Source organism: Hyperolius riggenbachi, chromosome 1 (genome assembly GCF_040937935.1).
Source record: "Hyperolius riggenbachi isolate aHypRig1 chromosome 1, aHypRig1.pri, whole genome shotgun sequence".
Classification (NCBI taxonomy): Eukaryota; Metazoa; Chordata; class Amphibia; order Anura; family Hyperoliidae; genus Hyperolius; species Hyperolius riggenbachi.
Window position 1 is genome coordinate 135,155,269 of NC_090646.1, and position 24,316 is coordinate 135,179,584.

At 43.9% G+C, this 24,316-nt stretch overlaps 1 protein-coding gene across 4 annotated transcripts in view; it reads left to right on the forward strand.

The window, feature by feature from the left end:
- The window catches only part of CEP135 (centrosomal protein 135), a 102,272-nt gene that overhangs the window by 37,487 nt on the left and 40,469 nt on the right, over positions 1-24,316 (forward strand). For all 4 annotated transcript variants that reach the window (XM_068278582.1, XM_068278580.1, XM_068278579.1 and 1 more), the window contains 8 exons: positions 2,288-2,353; positions 3,898-4,048; positions 4,840-5,066; positions 7,324-7,479; positions 9,274-9,435; positions 18,013-18,090; positions 20,241-20,392; positions 20,483-20,598. In XM_068278582.1, coding sequence (XP_068134683.1) covers positions 2,288-2,353; positions 3,898-4,048; positions 4,840-5,066; positions 7,324-7,479; positions 9,274-9,435; positions 18,013-18,090; positions 20,241-20,392; positions 20,483-20,598 — 1,108 coding nt within the window. The remainder of the gene's footprint in view (positions 1-2,287; positions 2,354-3,897; positions 4,049-4,839; positions 5,067-7,323; positions 7,480-9,273; positions 9,436-18,012; positions 18,091-20,240; positions 20,393-20,482; positions 20,599-24,316) is intronic.

Here is a 24,316-nt window from a genome sequence, read left to right on the forward strand (position 1 = left end):
AGTGTATGTATGTATTGTGTAGTGTATGTGTGTAGTGTATGTATGGTGTAGTGTAGTGTATGTATGGTGTAGTGTAGTGTATGTATGGTGTGGTGTAGTGTAGTGTATGTATTGTGTAGTGTAGTGTATGTATGTATTGTGTAGTGTATGTATGTGTGTATGTATTGTGTAGTGTATGTATTGTGTAGTGTATGTATGTATTGTGTAGTGTATGTATGTATTGTGTAGTGTATGTATGTATTGTGTAGTGTATGTATGTATTGTGTATGTATGTGTTGTGTAGTGTATGTATGTGTTGTGTAGTGTATGTATGTATGTGTTGTGTAGTGTATGTATGTATGTGTTGTGTAGTGTATGTATGTGTAGTGTATGTATGTATTGTGTAGTGTATGTATGTATTGTGTAGTGTATGTATGTATTGTGTAGTGTATGTATGTATTGTGTAGTGTATGTATGTATTGTGTAGTGTATGTATGTATTGTGTAGTGTATGTATGTATTGTGTAGTGTATGTATGTATTGTGTAGTGTATGTATGTATTGTGTAGTGTATGTATGTATTGTGTAGTGTATGTATGTATTGTGTAGTGTATGTATGTATTGTGTAGTGTATGTATGTATTGTGTAGTGTATGTATGTGTAGTGTATGTATGGTGTAGTGTAGTGTATGTATGGTGTAGTCTAGTGTATGTATTGTGTAGTCTACTGTATGTATTGTGTAGTGTATGTATGTGTGTATGTATTGTGTAGTGTATGTATGTATGGTGTAGTGTATGTATGTATTGTGTAGTGTATGTATGTATTGTGTAGTGTATGTATTGTGTAGTGTATGTATGTATGTATATGTATTGTGTAGTGTATGTATGTATTGTTTAGTGTATGTATTGTGTAGTGTATGTATTGTGTAGTGTATGTATGTATGTATTGTGTAGTGTATGTATGTATGTATTGTGTAGTGTATGTATGTATTGTGTAGTGTATGTATGTATTGTGTAGTGTATGTATGTATTGTGTAGTGTATGTATGTATTGTGTAGTGTATGTATGTATTGTTTAGTGTATGTATTGTGTAGTGTATGTATGTATGTATTGTGTAGTGTATGTATGTATGTATGTATTGTGTAGTGTATGTATGTATTGTGTAGTGTATGTATTGTGTAGTGTATGTATTGTGTAGTGTATGTATGTATGTATTGTGTAGTGTATGTATGTATGTATGTATTGTGTAGTGTATGTATGTATTGTGTAGTGTATGTATGTATGTATTGTGTAGTGTATGTATGTATGTATTGTGTAGTGTATGTATGTATGTATGTATTGTGTAGTGTATGTATGGTGTAGTGTAGTGTATGTATGTATGTATTGTGTAGTGTATGTATGTATGTGTGTATGTATTGTGTAGTGTATGTGTAGTGTATGTATGTATTGTGTAGTGTGTGTATTGTGTAGTGTAATGTATGTATGTATTGTGTAGTGTATGTATGTATTATGTAGTGTATGTATTGTAGTCTAGGGCCAATTTAGGGGGAAGCCAATTAACTTATCTGTATATTTTTGGAATGTGAGAGGAAACCGTAGTGCCCGGAGGAAACCCACACAGACACGGGGAGAACATACAAACTCCTTGCAGATGTTGACCTAGCTGGGACCCAGCACTGTAAGGCAGGAGCACTAACCACTACGTCACCGTGCTGCCCGTGTATGCATGGTATAGTAGATCATGCAGTGGCACTGCCCATTACCTCGCCCCAACAAGTCCTTTCAGACTAACCGTTATTTCTTCCCCCTCATGAATATGCTGAGTCCTGTGCAGGAAGTAACATGCACCAGGATGAGAGCAACAATTCAGCTCCTGCATGCTTACACCATTCTTCTCTCTACAGCTCCTCCCACTCACACATGCTGAGTCTCAACTGTGTCCTCTGCTGCTGCTGTGTTCCTGCCCCGCCCTGGATTTTGCCCTCCAGGAAGGGAGTGGGGATATAGATTGGGGCTAGGGGTCTTCATATTTTAAGAAGCCACGTCCCTTAACCTTTCCTCTATAAGTCATTGTGGTCCCTTTCATTATGTGCAGGAAAGGTTTGACACTATTGGTTATATATTTGTATAGATTATCAAATGTATCTAGTTATTCCTCTGCATTACCAATAGTACATTGTTTCTGCAGATGTGAAGTATGTGTCTGTGAAGCAGTGCCGGCAGCTTGTCTTTACGTAGATGTAAATCATTGCAGCAGATAACCTGACTGAGAGCTCTAGAAATCATCACTTAATGTGCTGTTTCATTTCAGAATGAAATAGAAAGGCTGCAGATGGAAGTTCATAAACTTGAAACAGTCTTGTCTCAGTACAAATCTGTAAGTGATGCATTCTTATATAAAGACACAATTATTGTTAATAAAAGATTTTATTTATTTTGTAATGTGCAGTATATATTTTATTATTTTTATGTTAATTTTTAAAATTAATTATATTTGCGAATCTTTGGTTATAGTCTACTTTAGGGGAACCAGCAGGAAACCTTATAAAGAACAATTCTCCAATCACAGCACCCTCTACAACACGAAGTTTTCTGATTGGCCGAATAGTGTGGTCATATGTTACTACAACCTATCTCAAACCTAGAAGATTGAGAGGGTGCCGTCCACTCAATCACGTTTGCAGAATTTTCCTGTGAGGTTTCCTGATGGTTTAAAGTAGACGGCAAAATCCTATATAAATAATAGATGTTTAATACATAACCTACTTTATTTGCCCCAGTTTTAAAGTTAGTGAATGGGGATGGACAATTAGATGCAAATTATTCCGAGTTGATATTCTTACAAATTCTGCATGCAAACGTATGCAGCTTGAAAATGGATTGATCAAATCTCGCCAGGGTAGAATTCAATCTGTCAATTTTCAAGCTGCATAAATGTGTACATGAAATGCGCATAATCCTGCATCCTGAACAATTTGCATCTCATTGACCATCGCTATTCATAAAATAGAAACGAATTACTTTTTGTTTATACACTGCCTGTCCAAATAAAAGGTCACCACTTGGATTTAACAGTGCTATGATCTGCAGGTCTAGGTTCGTAAAAATGTGGCGCCCAAAGAATGAGGTTAGCTGTATGTTTGAGAGTGTACTGAATGTCCCGGTAATTCCTTCAGTGAATTTCTTCTTTGTTGATGGCATGGCACATTCCAAAATGACAATGCCAGGATTCATTGGACTAAAATTGTTCAGGGAGCATGAGGCATCATTTTCACAAAAGGATTGGCCACCACAGAGTCCACACTTTAACCCCTTTGAGAATCTTTGGAATGTGCTGTAGAAGAATTTGCGCAGCGGTCTGACTCTCCCATGATCTCTACAAGATATTGGTGAAAAATGAATGCAATCACGGATGGAAATAAGTGTTGTGACATTGCAGAAGCATATTGAAACAATGCCACAATGAATGCGAGTTGTAAGGGCCCATTTCCACTACGTCTGAATTTGCAGCATTTTCCCGCATGCGAGCCGGTCGCAGAAATGCTGCCTATTCAGTCATACCCAACATGGCACAGCTATAGCAATTTCCGCTGCGACTTCCCAACAGCACGGGTGGTGTGTCCGATTCGGAAATGGATGCTGCACCCCAATGGCAATAGGCCCTAATGAAAGCTAAAGGCTGTCCAATAAAATATTCAGGTGTGGTTGCTTTGGACACGTAGAGTATGGTGTTTTCCTGCAGTAGTTATTCACTGCCCTTTTTTTCCAAAATCAACTACATTTCTAAATGGGTATAGGCGGGACCTAAATATTTGCATATAATTGTAGAAAGCTGGTCTGAAAATACAAATATATTCAGTTTTAGTGAAGATATTTTTTGGCTATTTTATAGTGCAAAAGACTTGTTTGTATTTCTTGTAGGATCTGAATACATGTGAATTTGAAAAAAATAAGCTGGAGGATGAGCTAGAAGTTAGAAAAGAAGAAAGCCGCAAGTTTGAATCCCTCCTGAATCACGTGGAGAATGAAAAAGGGCGGCTTTCAAACAAACTTGAAAAACAGATGGTAACAGGTAAATATACTGTGCTAAATTTGTCGAATATGTTGAAATCTATGGTGGGCATAGGGGAATTAGGTGTAGTGGCACAGACCATAGGCATATGTTGGGTGATGGTCGCGTGCAGTAACTACAACCTATCCCATTATTGAAAACCAGCAAGCGCTCGTGGCCAGGCTTGTATTTTTAACATGTTTGCGGTTTTAATGTAACTCTTTTGATGCACATTATATATTGCCAAGGCTTCAATAAAATGTATGTATTTGAGTCCCCCATCCTAATTTGTATAGGTGGAAACTGTAGAAGGGTAAACTTGAGTCAATATACTTGGAACAAATACTTTAGGTAGTCCATCATATTACATAGCAGTGGTAACATTGTACAATTGAGATCGAATCAGTTCATTTCGGCGCTGAATCACGCCTGTTTTGGCGCAGCTATAGCAGCAAAACTATAGTCCGTGCCCGCGAGTCTGTAATTTTTGGACCCCAGATTACATGTCTGTGTGATCGAGTCTCGAGTTGCCACAACTCAGGGGGAATAGTATTTTACTCATATGTATGCCAATCAAGATTGTGGCCCATATGCAATTCATTTTTTTCACCTGAGTTATCTCCTAAGAGATCATTTTTCATCTTCTCTTTAAAATAACTTTTCATATGGTCCTGTATCATAGATGGGCATATTTAGACTTTAATTTAGAATATGGCTTAGGTGTAACCATCAAAAATTGAACATCAGCAGTTTAATACCAAAAACGTTTTCTGTTTTGAAATGTTAAATGATACATTGTTTGCCATTTTTAGAACGGGAATTGGTGCTAGAAGTTGAGAGGATGAGGACACACTACGGCATTTTAAGAACGGATCGCTCACCCTCTCGAATGGACTCTTTTGTGAAAACCTTAGAGGAAGAACGGAATCATTATAAAGCAGAGTTGGAGAAACTGGAGAAAAGTCTTAATATAAGAGGCCTCTCTAGAAATCGTTCCACCCTAAATAACAGCAGCAGAACACTGGGCTCCCCAGACAAGGTAGTAGCTATTTACCCACCTAACCTTTTTTTAGGTTTAGTACTCACTTGTGCTGGGCTTTGTTCGGTACTCACTGGTAAGGGCTTCATTTATATAACTGTTCTGTAGAAAACTGGTGCCTGTGAAACATCATATCAGCCATTAATGGCCATGAGAGAATGAGGACATCAATTGAAATGACAGAGACTGGGTTACATCACTAGTGCTATATTATGCTACCTGGTCAATATAAAATGTATCCATTCCAGCTTCTGTGCACTTCTGATAATGAAGAAGTGAATTAATAACAACAAACATCGTTTGTAAAGCGCTTTTCTCCCATATGACTTTAAGCATGGCTCAGACCAGTAATTGGCTGACTTGTGGTACAGAGGTAGAATTCTATAAGTCTGCAAATGCCAGGCTAAACAGGTGGCTTTCCAGTATGGATTTGAATAGCTCCTGGGATAGGTCTGTCTTTACTGAGTGTAGTAGGGAATTCCAAAGGGTAGGGGCAGTATGACAGAAAGCTCTGGCTCCAAAGGATTTCAGGTGTGCTCTGGGAGTGACCAAGTTTATGGATCCTGCTGATTTGAGGTAAGAGGTGTGGTGCAGTTCCAGCAAATCCTTCATTTATCCAGGGCCTAACTTGTGTAGGGATTTGCATGTTAACAGTCCAATCTTGAAGAGTATTCTCCATTTTACAGGTAGCCATTGCAGAGCGCGAAGAATCTGTGTAATGTGACTGTGGCGAGGCTGTTTTGTTAGCAATTTGGCTGCAGCATTCTGTACAAGTTACAGGCGTTACAGGTCCTTGTTTGGGAGTCCTACATAGAGGGCATTGCAGTAGTCTAGCAGTGATGTGATGATGGCGTGAACTAGGGTTGGAAGATCCTCTGGGGGAATAAGATGTTTAATTTTTCCATTGTTCCTCAGATGAAAGTAGGAATATTTGACTACAGCTGAGATTTGATTTCTGAAGCTCTGTTCCCCATTGACTAGCACACCAAGGCTGCACACAAGGTAGGAGCTGTTAACGTCAGAGTTCCCAATCCTGATTGGTGTAATGGACAACAAGGACCTCAGTTGTGTCAGCATTCAGTTTCAACCAGTTGTCATTAATTCACCCCTGTAGCTCTGCTAAGCAAGAATTTCCTTGTGGATTTTGGAGTAGGGTCTGTTCCACCAGGTTTGAAGGACAAGTATAGCTGAGTGTCTTCGGCATAGCAGTAGTATGTCAGGCCATGTTTTAATAATAATACAGTGTATTTGTTTGTTTCATCAGTAGTAATTGGTGGAAAGCTGCCTGTTTACAAACAGATCTCTCATGTAAGAAAAGCATTAAATCACAAAACTTTCTTGTTCTCCTTAAGATTAAGGCTTTTTTTCACTAATGTCAGGTTTGTTACCCTTCCAATGGCAAAAAGGAAAAGTCCTGGCACTCCCTTACCACACTAATGTCCATGTACACAGCGGCTCCCCTTGGCAAGAAAACAGTACAGTGAAAGTCAAAACCTAAGTAATCGTAAACTCCTCAAGTTCTTACCGTTGGAGGTGCAGACTCAGTAGTTGTTGCCCATGTAGGTAGTTACGGCACGGCTAGTCTGTAAGGTGCTTCTGCCGTGGATGTAATCCTAGCACGGCTCACTGCAAACATTGCTCATCTTCTCCTGTATCAGCACTTCCTGCTGCTGTGATCCAACTTCACTGAACTCTTTTTAAAAACCCTGAAAACTTGCAAGGCTGCTTAGGTTAAATGCTGTTATATGGGCATCAGATGGACCTCAACCAGTCAGTGTTACTTGGAATATTCGATCCGTAGTATAAATGGGCCACAGCCCATCCATTTTTTTTTAATGTGTCATTAAATACTAGAAGAAGAAAACTGTTCTGGGCACCGTTCAGCATGTATGTGCTTCATTTCCAATTGTGTGTATTCGTCTGACCAGCCATCATTCAACAAACTGGTGGGATTATCTCCAAGATGGGTGCGTGGGGTAATGGTGTATCGGCACGATGACTGGTGCATGGACCGGCTTTCTTCTATGCCTTTTTATATTTATACAGTGAAAAGTTGGTCTTTATAGATATTTGTATATATTGTTAATACTGACTAATAGTAGCATTATAGTTCAATTACCCATCTCTGTAAAAGTACTGTTACAATTACAGCTGCAGATTCTTAGAAGACGTTACATCATATCACACAGTTTTCCTCTTCTGATATACAGATGTGAATTGGAGCTCATTTTGCTTCTTGTTTATTTCCCCTATGTAGAGCTCACCCAACAGTTCTGATCTCCGCCGCCTCACCAGGGAGCGAGATGAACTCCAGGAAATGCTAGACAGGTTTGAAAAGCACATGGTTGAGATTCAGTCCAATGTGAAGGTGCTTACAATGGAAAGGGATAAGTTCCGGGGACTTTATGAGCAGGTAAGGACCATGAGGCGTTGTTCACGTTGATGCTGTAATTAAAGTGTCATTTTATTTTTTTCTGCAGCTGAGGACATGGGTGCTGCTGTACTTATCCCTTATTTGGGGATGAATAAAAAGTTTGTAAAAAAAAAGTCAAATAATTTGCTTTCTTTGATATTTAAAAAGTAACTGCCAGAGATTCTTCATTTCTGAGCTGATGCAACATTATATGCAGTTTGGATGCAGCTTTGAAATGAGCAAGTCCAAACTGGCAGCAACTGCCACATAACTGGAAATTACTGCCTAATTATTTTCAGTCCTCACTTAGGGCTGGTGCACACTACAAGAGCTTTTCTGAGTGCTTTTTGATTTTGTGATTTTAAAAGCTCCTGCTAATGTTAGGATGCTCTTTGTTGACTACAGCTCCTATGTTAGGATGCTCTTTGTTGACTACAGCTCAGCATTTAACACCATCGTACCTAGCCAGCTGACCAACAAACTCCATGCACTAGGTCTTGCTCCCTCCATATGTACTTGGTTATTGGACTTCCTTACTAATCGCCCTCAAACTGTCAGACTAGGAAAACAGACATCCTCCACCCTTACCCTGAGCGCTGGCGTGCCACAGGGCTGTGTACTAAGCCCTCTCCTCTATGCACTTTTTACCCATGACTGCCAGCCTATCCATACCTCAAACATAATTGTTAAGTTTGCAGATGACATGACTGTCATTGGGCTTATATCAGACAATGAGGAAGCTGCATACAGAGAAGAAGTTAGGAACCTGACTGCATGGTGCAACATTAACAACCTGTTATTAAATACAAAGAGGACCAAAGAAATTATTCTGGACTTTAGGACCACCAAAAAGACCACTCACCTACCGCTAATGATCAATGCAAAGGCTGTGGACAGAGTTTCCAGCTTGGGAGTCACCATCGCTGAGAATCTGTCCTGGGCTGACAATGCTTTAGCTCTAACTGACAAAGCACAACAACGCCTCTACTTTTTGATAAAATTAAGGAGCGCTAACCTCCCACAGAAGCTGCTGGTTAATTTCTAAGGATGCACTATAGAAAGCGTTCTGACCAATTGCATGACAGCCTGAAACAACAGCTCCACGAAGGCTACTAGAAAAGCCCTGCAGCGAGTTGTTAAAACAGCAGAAGCCATTATTGCCACTGAACTACCATCACTGGAACTCTTGTATAATACTCGCAGCGTGAGAAGGGCAAAAAACATTATCAAGGACAACACTCACCCTGGAAATGCCTTGTTTGAGCTCCTTCCATCAGGTAAACGTTTTAGATCAATCCGCTCACACACAAACAGACTGAAAGACAGCTTGTTCCCATCCACCATAAACTTGATGAACTCTGAATCCTCTCTGAAATAATTAACACGGTGTACAAATTGTTTAAATATCTGTAATACCTGGCATACTTGTATAATTTCTACTCTTCCTTGTTACTATCACTATGTTCCCTATATGCACTGTGGGGTAGTCATGAAAAGTAATTTCGTTGTGTTACACAATGACAATAAAGTGAATTGATTGATTGATGTGTGTGTGCACACTGGAGCAATGTGATTTTTCTAAATATCCCCCATAGCATTGCATTACAAGAGCTTGTAATGCACCAGCCCTTACATGTTACTGGAGCATATGACAAAACTCCATTGTTAATAAAAAAAAAACCTCTTCAAACACTTCAAGCAAATCAGTCTTTGCAAGCTCATAATTTGTAGATTAATCAGTAAGTTGTTACCTTCTATACTGGTGCTAAATGCAATGCTATCAACTATTTACAGGCCCAAAATGAGCTGATGACGGCGAAGAGAGACCTGTCTCCTCTCCGCAGAAGTAACTCTTCGGTGAAAGACTTGCGCCACCTAGAGGAAGAAAGAGATTTAGTCACATCTGACCTGCGCAGAGTTCAAGATGAAAATGAAAGTCTTAGGGACAAAATAAAGGTATCATTACATATAATTTTTATTTTTTCTTTAATTCTCCTGAAGTGAAATCAATAGTCTATCTAGGTTGCTTGAACTTTTCATAAGTATTTCAGTTAATTAATTCAAAGCATAAAGGATTGATTTCAATGCCTATATATATATATATATATATATATATATATATATATATATATATATATATATAAATATATATATATATTAGTACTTCTAACATATGTGTGTCAAAATGGGCCTGATATTCTGTTACTCACATCAGGGGCTATTTGGCTAACACCATCCTTCATAACAGAGAATGTGCTGTAATAATGCTGAAAACACTGCTGCACCCTTTAGAACGAGTCAGGAAATATCTGGGGAAATGGATTAGTTGAGCTGCTGTAGCACAGTGGTTTTATTGTTATAGAAAATAGAATGGCTGGCCTCTCTGTAGGGGAAGGTTCTTATTGACTACATCATATAGTACCTAGGTTCTCAACATGCGGTACGCGTACCCCAAGGGGTACTTCTGATGGTTCCAGGGTGTACTCATGCTTGATATACTTAACCAAGTATAACAAATTTAGAGTTTTAGAAAATGATAAATCCTACATAAACAACACCAAATTAGTATTTTAGCTAATTAAAAGCGATAGTAAATGCTTGAAAATTGTTTACAACCAATTATTATGTACTACGATTAAATATTTATTTGTCAAGGGGTACTTGTGATAAGGTTTACTATGCTAGGGGGTACTTGGCGAGTACAAGCTTTTATAAGGGGTACATACCAATAAAATGTTGAGAAACACTGATATAGTACTTACAGCAGTAGCACAGAACATTTTTTTTCTTTAGAAATGTATCGAAGCATATTATAAGCAAGGGGAAAACAATGCTCAAATGTTTACAAGAACTATATAAATGGGAATACTTTACTTTGAATATGGCCAAGCACCATACAATTTTCTTTCTTTTTTTTTTTTTTTTTTTTTATACAAAGACCAGTTCATTGTGCAAAAGAAGTAGTAGGCAGGTACAGCTAAGATACCGATATGTTCAGTACGGTGCACAGCAGATCACCCGGATAATCAGGTGTGGCAGAATAAAGCTTCAGATTGTGGATCTCTGTCACCCAACGGTTCGTGTATTGATCCCTGCTGGGTGACAGAGCACTGATACTGTACAGATGCATCATCAGCCTCTGGCTAAGGACATCTGTTGCTGTGGAGAGGGGCAGAGGTATAACGAGTGGGTGTGACAGAGCAGCTTCAGGCTGGTGAGCAGCAGTGAAAACAATGCCATTGGGCAGTGCATCAGGCATCACTAAAGAGCCGACAAGCTGGCTCTTCACCAATCATTGTGCGACTGCTGTAAACACTTTGGTCTAACCACCCGTACCTCGGCCATGGCAGTCGTTATCGTCCGCCACAGCCAAGTTCAGGCCATCGTGGGTATGGACATTAATTTCAGGTGACTAAATGAAACAAGTGTTTTGTTTCAGCAGGCAAAGCAGCTGTCAGAGATTTCTTAGTACAGTATGGAATGTGTTTCTTTTTTTTCTTAGGAACTTTTACATTCAGTACATTTTCTTGATTTGGTTTTTAGTTTTCAAACATATAATCAAATTTGTTAATGGCTTCACCAGTAGAGTTGGGCCGAACGGTTCGCCTGCGAACGGTTCCATGCGAACTTCAGTGGTTCGCGTTCGCGTCCCGCAGGCGAACTTTTGCGGAAGTTCGGTTCGCCCCATAATGCACCATGAGGGTCAACTTTGACCCTCTACATCACAGTCAGCAGGCCCAGTGTAGCCAATTAGGCTACACTAGCCCCTGGAGCCACTCCCCCCCCCCCCCCTAATAAAAGGCAGGCAGCGGCGGCCATTACGCTCACTCGTGTGCCTGCGTTAGTGAGAGTAGGGCGAGCTGCTGCAGACTGTCTCTCATAGGGAAAGATTAGTTAGGCTTAGCTTGTTCCTGGCTGCATACCTGTTCTGTTCAGTGAGCCCACCATACCTGTTCTGTTCAGTGAGCCCACTGGATACCTGCATACCTGTTCAGTGAACCTGCCACTGCATACCTGTTCTGTGAACCTACCACTGCATACCTGTACTGTGAACCCACCACAGCACACCTGTTCAGTGAACCCACCACTGCATACCTGTTCAGTGAACCCACCACTGCATACCTGTTCAGTGAACCTGCCACTGCATACCTGTACTGTTCAGTGAACCCGCCACTGCATACCTGTTCTGTTCAGTGAACCCGCCACTGTATATCTGTTCAGTGAACCTGCCACTGCATACCTGTTCTGTGAACCCGCCACTGTATACCTGTTCTGTTCAGTGAACCTGCCACTGTATACCTGTTCAGTGAACCTGCCACTGCATACCTGTTCTGTGAACCCACCACTGCATACCTGTTCTGTTCAGTGAACCCGCCACTGCATACCTGTTGTGTTCAGTGAACCCGCCACTGTATACCTGTTCAGTGAACCCGCCACTGTATACCTGTTCAGTGAACCCGCCACTGTATTCCTGTTCAGTAAACCCGCCACTGCATTACTGTTGTGTTCAGTGAACCTGCCACTGTATACCTGTTCAGTGAACCTGCCACTGCATACCTGTTCTGTGAACCCGCCACTGTATACCTGTTCTGTTCAGTGAACCCGCCACTGTATACCTGTTCAGTGAACCTGCCACTGCATACCTGTTCTGTGAACCCACCACTGCATACCTGTTGTGTTCAGTGAACCCGCCACAGCATACCTGTACTGTTCAGTGAACCCGCCACTGTATTCCTGTTCAGTGAACCCGCCACTGCATACCTGTTGTGTTCAGTGAACCCGCCACTGTATACCTGTTCAGTGAACCTGCCACTGCATAATTGTTCTGTAAACCCGCCACTGTATACCTGTTCTGTTCAGTGAACCCGCCACTGTGTACCTGTTCAGTGAACCTGCCACTGCATACCTGTTCTGTTCAGTGAACCCGCCACTGTATACCTGTTCAGTTAACCCGCCACTGCATACCTGTTGTGTTCAGTGAACCTGCCACTGCATACCTGTTCTGTTCAGTGAACCTGCCACTGCATACCTGTTCTGTTCAGTGAACCTGCCACTGCATACCTGTACTGTTCAGTGAACCCGCCACTGCATACCTGTTCTGTGAACCCGCCACTGTATACCTGTTCTGTTCAGTGAACCCGCCACTGCATACCTGTTCTGTTCAGTGAACCCACCGCATCAGTGCGCATACCTGTGCAGTTAAGTGAACCCACCTACCTACGTGAGTGCACGCAGTGTGATATACCACTCCGTGCATACCCGATATGGACAAAACAGGTAGAGGAAGAGGTAGTGCCAGAGCCAGTGGAAGGCCACCCGGCAGGTCTGTGCGAGGTCGTGTAAATGTAATTTCGTGTGGACCTGGCCCACAGTACAGTGCTCGGAAGAAGGCACGTCCCATCACCTCCCAAGATTGTCAGGACGTGGTTGAGTATTTAGCGACACAGAACACCTCATCTTGCTCAGCCACCAGCGCTACTACTAGCACCACTTCCGCTGCATTTGACACTTCGCAAGAATTATTTAGTGGTGAAATCACTGATGCACAGCCATTGTTGTTACAGCCAGATGAATTTTCACCAGCTCATATGTCTGAGTTACGCGACAACACTATGGATGTAACGTGTGAGGAGGATGAAGGACCTACTGATGGTGCATGTTTGGATTTTTCTGAGGCAAGCGAAGCTGGGCAGGATGATTACGATGATGACGATGATACGGATCCTCTGTATGTTCCCAATAGAGGAGATGAAGAGGGGGACAGTTCAGAGGGGGAGTCAGAGAGTAGTAGGAGGAGAGAAGTTGCTGAAAGAAGCTGGGGCAGCTCTTCGTCAGAAACAGCTGGTGGCAGTGTCCGGCACCATGTATCGCCACCTATGTACAGCCAGCCAACTTGCCCTTCAGCATCAGCTGCTGAGGTCCCCATAGTGCCCACATCCCAGGGTGGCTCAGCGGTGTGGAAATGTTTTAATGTGTGTGCCTCAGATCGGAGCAAAGCCATCTGTTCGCTCTGCCAACAAAAATTGAGCCGTGGAAAGGCCAACACTCATGTAGGGACAAGTGCCTTACGAAGGCACCTGGAGAAAAGGCACAAACAGCAATGGGATGGCCACCTGAGCAAAAGCAGCAGCAGCACACAAAAGAAAAGTCACCCTCCTTCTCCTCTTCCTCCTTCAGGTGCATCATCTGCTTCTGCCTCTTTCTCCCTTGCACCTTCACAGGCACCCTCCTCCACTCCGCCTCTGCCCTTGAGCGGTTCCTGCTCCTATGCCCACAGCAGCAGTCAGGTGTCCGTGAAGGAAATGTTTGAGCGGAAGAAGCCAATTTCGGCCAGTCACCCCCTTGCCCGGCGTCTGACAGCTGGCGTGGCGGAACTGTTAGCTCGCCAGCTGTTACCATACCGGCTGGTGGACTCTGAGGCCTTCCGTAAATTTGTGGCCATCGGGACACCGCAGTGGAAGATGCCAGGCCGCACTTATTTTTCTAGAAAGGCCATACCCCAACTGCACCGTGAAGTTGAGAGGCAAGTGGTGTCATCTCTTGCGAAGAGCGTTGGGTCAAGGGTACACCTGACCACGGATGCCTGGTCTGCCAAGCACGGGCAGGGCCGCTACATTACGTACACAGCCCATTGGGTCAACCTGGTTAACGATGGCAAGCAGGGCGCAGCGGACCAAATTGTGACACCTCCACGGCTTGCAGGCAGGCCTCCTGCCACCTCCTCTCCTCCTGCTACATGCTCTTCGCTGTCCTCCTCCTCCTTGGCTGAGTGGCAGTTCTCCTCTCCAGCTACACAGCCCCAGCTCCGCAGCGCCTATGCTGCATGCCAGGTACGACGGTGTCACGCCATCTTAGACATGTCTTGCCTCAAAGCGGAGAGTCACACTGGAGCAGCTCTCCTGGCTGCTCTTAAGAAACAGGTGGATGAGTGGCTGACCCCGCACCACCTGGAGATAGGCAACGTGGTGTGCGACAACGGCAGCAATCTCCTTGCCGCTTTGCATATGGGGAAGCTGACACACATACCCTGCATGGCACATGTCATGAATCTAGTTGTTCAAAGATTTGTGTCAAAGTACCCTGGCTTAGCGGATGTCCTGAAGCAGGCCAGGAAGTTCTGTGGGCATTTCTGGCCCGACAACTGGACACTGATGAGAAATGCATGCAGGCTCATGCGGCCGTTTGAGGAGGTGACCAACCTGGTGAGCCGCAGTGAAGGCACCATCAGCGACTTGATTCCCTACGCTTACTTCTTGGAGCGTGCTGTGCGTAGAGTGGCAGAGGAAGCTGTGAATGAGCGTGACCAGGAACAGTTACGGCAGGAACAGGCATGGGACCAATTTTCATCAGACCCAGCTGTTTCCTCAACACCTGCGGCAGCACAGAGGGGGGAGGAGGAGGAAGAAGAGAAGTCGTGTGCAGAAGACGAGTCAGACTCAGAGGATGATGAGCAAGGTGTTTCTTTTGGGGGAGGAGGAGGAGGGGACGGCGGCAGGAGAACAACCGCAGCAGGCGTCGCAGGGGGCTTGTGCCGCTCAACCTTCCCGTGGTATTGTTCGCGGCTGGGGGGAGGAGGTTGACTTACGTGACGTCACTGAGGAAGAGCAAGAGGAGATGGATGGTACATCTGGATCCGACTTTGTGCAGATGTCGTCTTTTATGCTGTCCTGCCTGTTGAGGGACCCCCGTATAAAAAACCTCAAGGGGAATGAGCTGTACTGGGTGGCCACACTACTAGACCCTCAGTACAGGCACAAAGTGGCGGACCTGTTACCAACTCACCTGAAGGTGGAAAGGATGCAGCACATGCAGAACAAGCTGTCAACTATGCTTTACAATGCCTTTAAGGGTGATGTGACAGCACAACGCCAGCAAGGTACCACTGTCACTAATCCTCCTCCCGTGTCCACGCAGTCAAAGACAGGACGCTCCAGCGATCTCATGGTGATGTCGGACATGCGGACGTTCTTTAGTCCAACGCCTCGCCGTGGCCCTTCCGGATCCACCCTCCACCAACGCCTGGAACGGCAGGTAGCCGACTACCTGGCCTTAAGTGTGGATGTAGACACTGCTGTGAACAGAGATGAGGAACCCTTGAACTACTGGGTGCGCAGGCTTGACCTGTGGCCAGAGCTGTCCCAATTTGCCATCCAACTTCTCTCCTGCCCTGCCGCAAGCGTCCTGTCAGAAAGGACCTTCAGCGCAGCTGGAGGCATTGTCACTGAGAAGAGAAGTCGCCTAAGTCACAAAAGTGTTAAGTACCTCACCTTTATCAAAATGAATGAGGCATGGATCCCGGAGGGCTGCTGCCCGCCCCAAGACTAAGTCAGTCCCCGCACACACAGCATCTCTGCCTGCACGCCGTGTGACTGGCTGCCTGGCCTGCCCCAAGAAGACTAAGTCGCTCCCAGTCCCTCCACACAGCATGTCTGCCTGCAGGCCGCTTGACTACCTTCTCCGCCACCACCAACAGGGTCCGGGACTCCAGGCGGATTGCTGAACTTTTTAGGCCGCTGCTAGCAGCGGCCGCTGTAATAAATTTTCTGGTGCGTGTACATGACTGCCTAATTTTTCTGGCTGCACTGCGGGCAGCTGCAACAACAAAAGAAAAGGCATGTACATGCGCCCATTCCCCTTCGTGATCATTACCTTGCCGTGGCGAAGGGGCTTGCGTATCACAATGAAGCAATGACCGGCGCCTAGATGAGTGTCTCGGGGGGCACACCCACGATAATAAGGTCGTTGCCTCATTGTGGTCAGACCAAATTTGATCAGCTGGACAGTCACTGTTCTGTCATTCAGCTACATCAGCCAGACGACCATATGGGCTGTAAAGCCACCAAAACCTGCACTCTTGCCATGGTGCGCACCAGTCCAGCACGGCCGTCACTACACAAACAGCTGTTTGCGGTGCGTTACACGGTGTGTCAGTGTGAAGCAGTACCTTAATTACACTACCTGATTGATGTATACACATGCAAGATGTTTTAAAGCACTTTAGGCCTGTCATTTAGCATTCAATGTGATTTCTGCCCTTAAAACGCTGCTTTGCGTCAAATCCAGATTTTTCCCGGGGACTTTTGGCATGTATCCCACTCCTCCACCTGGGGGTCCAGGTGTTAGAGTCCCCTTGAAACATCTTTTCCATCACTTTTGTGGCCAGCATAATTTTTTTTTTTCAAAGTTCGCATCCCCATTGAAGTCTATTGCGGTTGCGAACTTTTACGCGAACCGAACCTCACGCGGAAGTTCGCGAACCTAAAATCGGAGGTTCGGCCCCACTCTATTCACCAGTAGAGATTGTTTTTACGCACGCACGCACACACACACACACACACACTTTTTGGGGACATACTAGACTTTCTTTGGGATATTTTCTTTTACTTTTGCCAAGAATTTGTGTTTCATTTTTGCAAGCATGCATGCTGTTCTTATTAGTAGCAAAATTAAAAAAAAATGTACTCCCCTAAGGCTTTAGAAGTTTCAGAGGACATACATATCCTGTCTTAAAAACAGCAAGTGGTTAAAATCATCCAGAATTTTTCACCATGATCAAATAGTTTGGGGAATTTGATAGGTGGTTGATTCAAAGAGCTCATTTCGGCCAAGCATTTATTCCTTTCAAACTGTTTGTAAACCTGTGAATATATTGCAGGTGCTCCTCAGCATGAGCTGTGTGGCTTGCACCTCTCTTACATTGTGTGTTATGTGAGTGAATAGCCGGTAAAATGTACTGGAAAATATACCAAATACTTGTGATTTGTTATAAAATGATCCGTGGGTTACAAAAAGAGTTGAAGGCTATTTCAATGATGATTGAGCGTGTTTTCTTACAGCGTTCCCCAACCCTGTCCTCAAGGCCCACCAACAGTGCATGTTTTGCAGGAAACCACACATAACCACAATTAAGGTAATTAGTGTCTCAGCAGAGCTGATTAACTGCCATCTTTGGTTTTCCACAAAACAGTACTGTTGGTGGGCCTTGAGGACAGGGTTGGGGAAAACTGCATGAGTCTGAAGTGTGGCATTTGTTTTGGGTTAATATAATTGCCCTTCATGTAAACATACTAACAGAGCTTCTACCTAAGTGATGCAAAGCTGCTACCAGAGCAGTTTGGCTGGATTGGGAACGGGCACATTGGGTCCTGCAGTAAAATGCAAATGTGTTTAGTTCACTTTGGAAGGCATGTCCAAGTGAGCACATTTGGTTATATGTATGCAGGTCTGTAGAGTCGGAGTCAAGGAGTCGGAGCAATTTTGGGCACTTGGAGTTGGAGTCGGAGTCTGATTTCATAAACTGAGGAGTCGGGAGTCCGAGTCGGATGATTTGTGTACAATATCCACAGCCTTGGTAAGTATTAGACTAGGGAGTCGGAGTCGAGGAGTCAGAGCTATTTTGGGTGCCTGGAGTCGGGATTTGAGTCGGTGGTTTCATAAACTGAGGAGTTGGAGTTGGAGTCAGAAGATTTTTGTACCGACTTTACAGCTCTGTATGTATGAGATGGCTTTATTTTATTTTCCATTATCTTTCAGGCTCTGCAAGAGGTTTCTACAACAGAAAGATTTAAAATGAGTCAAAGAATATCTGATCTGGAAAGCTCAATACACATGGTAACTATCACTTTATTGGAAGGCTACTTGCTACAAACCGTCTGTTCCTTCTTGTGCAACTGAAGTCTTTCAAGAGATCATTTTATTATGAAGGTGGTGGGTACGGAAGGTAGGCAGTGTTTTGAGGGTTTGAATGTTGAACTGCCCCAAGCTCTACCAAAGCTATAAAATGCCTATACAGTACTATGTAGACCCACTCAAGTGAGACTTTACAAAACAGTTTCTGTAGAATGTTACAGCTATGTTACTGTTTATACTATCTAGCAATAATGATGTACACAAGAAAAATCTGAAATAATGTATCTGTACTGCCAACACATCTGTGAAGCTCTCATGTTAGCTTTTCAGGGCCCATTTTATGTAAACATTCACTGCTGCCTATTTGTAGGTACCACTGAGTTTAGATATAATTTCTTGACAGAATGCCAAAAGAATTCCGAAATTATTATTACTGTCACTGGAACAATCTGTATATTTAAGGATCATAGTTCTATTGTCCCTAACTTTATTATATAACAATTCTTCAAAAGTTTCTGAGGAAAGATAATTTCAGATTTTTTTTTACAAATATATATATATATATATATATATATATATATATATATATATATGCCTCACCCTTAACCCTCCCTCTACCGATGCCTAACCCTCCCACTACCGATGCCTAACCCATAACCCTCCCACTCCCGATGCCTAACCCTCCCACTACCGATGCCTAACCCATAACCCTCCAACTTCCGATGCCTAACCTATAACCATCCCTTTACTGATGCCTCACCCTTAATCGTCCCTCTACCAATGCCTAACCCACAACCCTCCCTCTACCGATGCCTAACCCATAATCCTCCCACTACCGATGCCTCACCCTTAAACCTACCTCTACCGATGCCTAAACCATAACCCTCCCTCTACCAATGCCTCACCCTTAACCCTCCCTCTACCGATGCCTAACCCATAATCCTCCCACTACCGATGCCTCACCCTTAACCCTACCTCTACCGATGCCTAAACCATAACCCTCCCTCTACCAATGCCTCACCCTTAACCCTCCCTCTACCGATGCCTAACCCATAATCCTCCCACTACCGATGCCTAATCCATAACCCTCCCACTACCGATGCCTAACCCATAGCCCTCCAACTTCCGATGCCTAACCTATAACCATCCCTCTACAGATGCCTCACCCTTAACCTTCCCTCTACTGATGCCTAACCCATAATCCTCCCACTACCGATGCCTCACCCTTAACCCTCCCTCTACCGATGCCTAACCCTCCCTCTACCGATGCCCAATCCATAACCCTCCCTCTACCGATGCCTAACTTATTACCCTCCCTCTACCGATGCCTAACCCTCCCTCTACCGATGCCTAATACATAACCCTCCTCTACCGATGTCTAACCGATAACCCTCCCTCTACCGATACCTAATCCATAACCCTTCCTCTGCCGATGTCTAACCGATAACCCTCCCTCTACCGATACCTAATCCATAACCCTTCCTCTACCGATGTCTAACCGATAACCCTCCCTCTACCGATACCTAATCCATAACCCTCCCTCTACCGATACCTAACCCATAACCCTCCCTCCCTCTACCGATGTCTAACCCATAACCTTCCCTCTACCAATCCCTCACCCTTAACCCTCCCTCTACCGATGCCTTACCCATAACCCTCCCTCTACCGATGCCTCACCCTTAACCCTCCCTCTACCGATGCCTAACCCATAACCCTCCCACTACCGATGCCTAACCCTCCCACTACCGAAGCCTAACCCATAACTCTCCCTCTACCGATGCCTAACCCATAACCCTCCCTCTACCGATGCCTAACCCATAACCCTCCCTCTACCTATGCCTAACCCATAACCCTCCCTCTACCTATGCCTAACCCATAACCCTCCCACTACCGATGCCTAACCCTCCCACTACCGAAGCCTAACCCATAACCCTCCCACTACCGAAGCCTAACCCATAACCCTCCCACTACCGATGCCTAACCCATAACCCACCTTCTTCTGATGCCTAACCAATTTTTAGAGTTACAGCATACTCTGGACCAAACTAATATCTGTTTATTAGTTTAATATCTGTAAGATGGGCTTAGATTTTCACTTTTTTGAAATTCCTGTCTATTAATTTACCTTTTAGCTGGAAACTGAGCGCTTTGAACTCAAAACCACTATTTCTGAGCTGAAAGAAACAATCTCATCTTTGGAAAATGTGAATCGATCACAGTCAGCTAATCTGGCTCAGACACTAGATGATACTTCCCAGTATAAAGCTGAGCTGAGATCCTTGAGGTGAGTGACTGATTGGCTGCTTTTCCACATCCTACATAGACATGCATTCTAATACAAGCACATCTATTTCTTCCATGACATGTGATTTAGGCTGCTTAATGAGCAACTTCAAAAATCTATGGAAGATCTCCAGCATCGCCTCAGTGTCAAATCCAATGAAGTACAGTTAACCCAAGAAGAGGTTGTAGCATTGGAGGAAAGAATAGGTACTTTATCTATATAAAAATCAAAACTATAGTTAAAATTGGGAACATGCCCGCAACACACCGTGTGTGGATACAATCTAGATAGCTTTATTGGTACATCCAAAAGACAGCCTGGTGGTAGCTGATGCATTTCAGACACATGGGTCCTTAGTCATAACTCACCAGAAACAAGACAGGAAGTGACCTATATACAGAAAACTCCTCCCATCCAGGGCTGAACCAGACACATGGGGGATAATTGATTCGACCAGCTCCTTGCATACTACAAAGAGTTGGAACGAAGTACTAGGGGGCAAGTTAAAAACCAATACAAAGAAATCGATCGTTACGACATTTTGGGGAATCCATTCCCAGCAGATGAATCAAACCTGCAAGGCATCAAATGAGTGTTGATGAGTGTATGGGCCTGCTACTTAAAGTGAACCAGAGACGAAGCACCCTCATGTATTTTACCACATATATATGAGTGGGAACATTAGAGAAAACACGTACCCTGCTCTCTGTTTCATTCTTCACTGTTCACCCTGCTTCTTATCAGCCCTGATAAAATCCCCGACTGAGCATTCAGTCTGGCTTTGCTCAGGAATCATTATAGCTGAGTCATTATAGCAGAGCCACAAGGGGACAGGCTTGGGCTTGAAAAGACATCAGAGAAGACAGACTCAACTATGATTCCTGAGCAAAGCCAGACGGAATGCTCAGTTGGGGATTTAAACAGGGCTGATTAGTAGCATGCTGAACTGTAAAGAATGAAACAGAGAGCAGGGTAGGTGTTTTCTCTAATGTTCCCACTGATATATATGGTAAAAAACATGAAGGTGCTTTGTCTCTGGTTCACTTTAAAGGAATACTGTAGGGGGGTCAGGGGAAAATGAGTTGAACTTACCCAGGGCTTCTAATGGTCCCCCGCAGACGTCCTGTGCCTGCGCAGCCACTCACCGATGCTCCGGCCCCGCCTCCGGTTCACTTCTGGAATTTCAGACTATAAAGTCTGAAAACCACTGCGCCTGCGTTGCCGTGTCCTCGCCCCGCTGATGTCACCAGGAGCGTACTGCGCAGGCAAAGACCATACTGGGCCACCGTAGGACGCTTCTGGTGACATCAGCGGGAGCGAGGACACGGCAACACAGGCGCATCGGTTTTCAGACTTTATAGTCTGAAATTCTAGAAGTGAACCGGAGGCGGGGCCGGAGCGTCGGTGAGTGGCTGCGCAGGCGCAGGATGTCTGCGGGGGACCATTAGTAGCCCCAGGTAAGTTCACTTCGTTTTCCCCCGACGCGCCCAACAGTATTCCTTTAAGGCTTGCAATCAGTGTTAAATGAAAACTACAGTTCACAGCAAATAATGTTAGTGCTTTTTTCCTTTTTAGAAGTTTGGTTTTTATCTGCATACTTATACAGTGTTTTGCAAAAGTATTCAGCCCCCTTCAAGTTTTCCACATTTTGCCATATTACTGCCACAAACAGGAATCAATTTTATTGGAATTCCACGTGAAAGACCAATACAAAGTGGTGTACACGTGAGAAGTGGAATGAAAATCGTGCATGATTCCCAAAATTTTTTTTTAAAAATAACTGCAAAGTGGGGTGTGCATAATTATTCAGCCCCCTGAGTCAATACTTCATAGAACCACCTTTTGCTGCAATTACAGCTGCCAGTATTTGAGGGTATGTCTCTACCAGCTTAGCACATCTAGGGCTTGATTCACAAAAGAGTGCTAACTGTTAGCACGGCCGTTTTCGCGTGAATTTTCGCATTGCGCGCGATCGCGAATTTTCGCGCGAAACGATAACGTTTTCGCGCGCAAACGCGAATTTTACCGCGAAATCGATATCGTTTTCGCGCGAAAATTCGCGATCGCACGCAATGCAAAAATTCACGCGAAAACGGCCGTGCTAACAGTTAGCACTCTTTTGTGAATCAAGCCCCTAGAGACTGAAATCCTTGCCCATTCTTCTTTGCAAAACAGCTCCAGCTCAGTCAGATTAGATGGACAGCGTTTGTGAACAGCAGTTTTCAGATCTTGCCACAGATTCTCGATTGGCTTTAGATCTGGACTTTGACTGGGCCATTCTAACACATGGATATGTTTTGTTTTAAACCATTCCATTGTTACCCTGGCTTTATGTTTAGGGTCGTTGTCCTGCTGGAAGGTGAACCTCCGCCCCAGTCTCAAGTCTTTTGCAGACTCCAAGAGGTTTTCTTTCAAGATTGTCCTGTATTTGGCTACATCCATCTTCCCATCAACTCTGACCAGCTTCCCTGTCCCTGCTGAAGAGAAGCACCCCCAGAGCATGATGCTGCCACCACCATATTTGACAGTGGGGATGGTGTGTTCAGTGATGTGCAGTGTTAGTTTTCCGCCACACATAGTGCCAGAAAGTTCCATTTTGGTCTCATCTGACCAGAGCACCTTCTTCCACATGTTTGCTGTGTCCCCCACATGGCTTGTAGCAAACTGCAAATGGGAGTTCTTATGCTTTTCTGTTAATGGCTTTCTTGTTGCCACTCTTCCATAAAGGCCAACTTTGTGCAGTGCACAACTAATAATTGACAGATTCCCCCACCTGAGCTATAGATCTCTGCAGCTCGTCCAGAGTCACCATGGGCCTCTTGACTGCATTTCTGATCAGCGCTCTCCTTTTTCGGCCTGTGAGTTTAGGGGGACGGCCTTGTCTTGGTAGGTTTACAGTTGTGCCTTACGCCTTCCATTTCTGAATATTCGCTTGAACAGTGCTCTGTGGGATGTTCAAGACTTTGGAAATCTTTTTGTAGCCTAAGCCTGCTTTAAATTTCTCAATAACTTGATCCCTGACCTGTCTGGTGTGTTCTTTGGACTTCATGGTGTTGTTGCTCCCAATATTCTCTTAGACAACCTCTGAGGCCGTCACAGAGCAGCTGTATTTGTACTGACATTAGATTACAGACAGGGGCACTCTATTTAGTCATTAGCACTCATCAGGCAATGTCTATGGGCAACTGACCGCACTCAGACCAAAGGGGGCTCAATAATTACGCACATCTCACTTTGCAGTTATTTATTTGTAAAAAAAAAAAATGTTTGGAATCATGTATGATTTTCGTTCCACTTCTCACGTGTACACCACTTTGTATTGGTCTTTCACGTGGAATTCCAATAAAATTGATTCATGTTTGTGACAGTAATATGACAAAATGTGGAAAACTTCAAGGGGGCCGAATACTTTTGCAAACCACTGTAACTTGTCGTATACCATATGATTTGCAGTCAGGGGGTATTGGATTTTGTAGTGTGGCAGACAATCTCTTCCACCAATTTTTCTCCCCTTTTTGTTAACAAAGGGCCTGATTCACAAAGCTTTTCTGTTAAATGATCTCACCTTATTTATGAACTCACAATTTATCTCTCCTTAAATGACTTAAAGAGGGACTCCAGTGAAAATCATGTAATAAAAAAGTGCTTCATTTTTACAATAATTATGTATAAATGATTGTCAGTGTTTGCCCATTTGAAAATCTTTTAAATCCCTGATTTACATTCTGACATTCATCACGTGGTGACATTTTTACTGCTGGCTGGTGATGTAGCTGCTGCTTGCTTTTTTGGCAGTTGGAAACAGCTGTAAAAAGCTATTTCCCACAATGCAACAAGGTTCACAGACAGGAAACTGCCAGGACCATGGTCCTCAGTTTCTTGTGGGAGGGGTTTAACCACAATATCAGCCAAACAGAGCCCCCT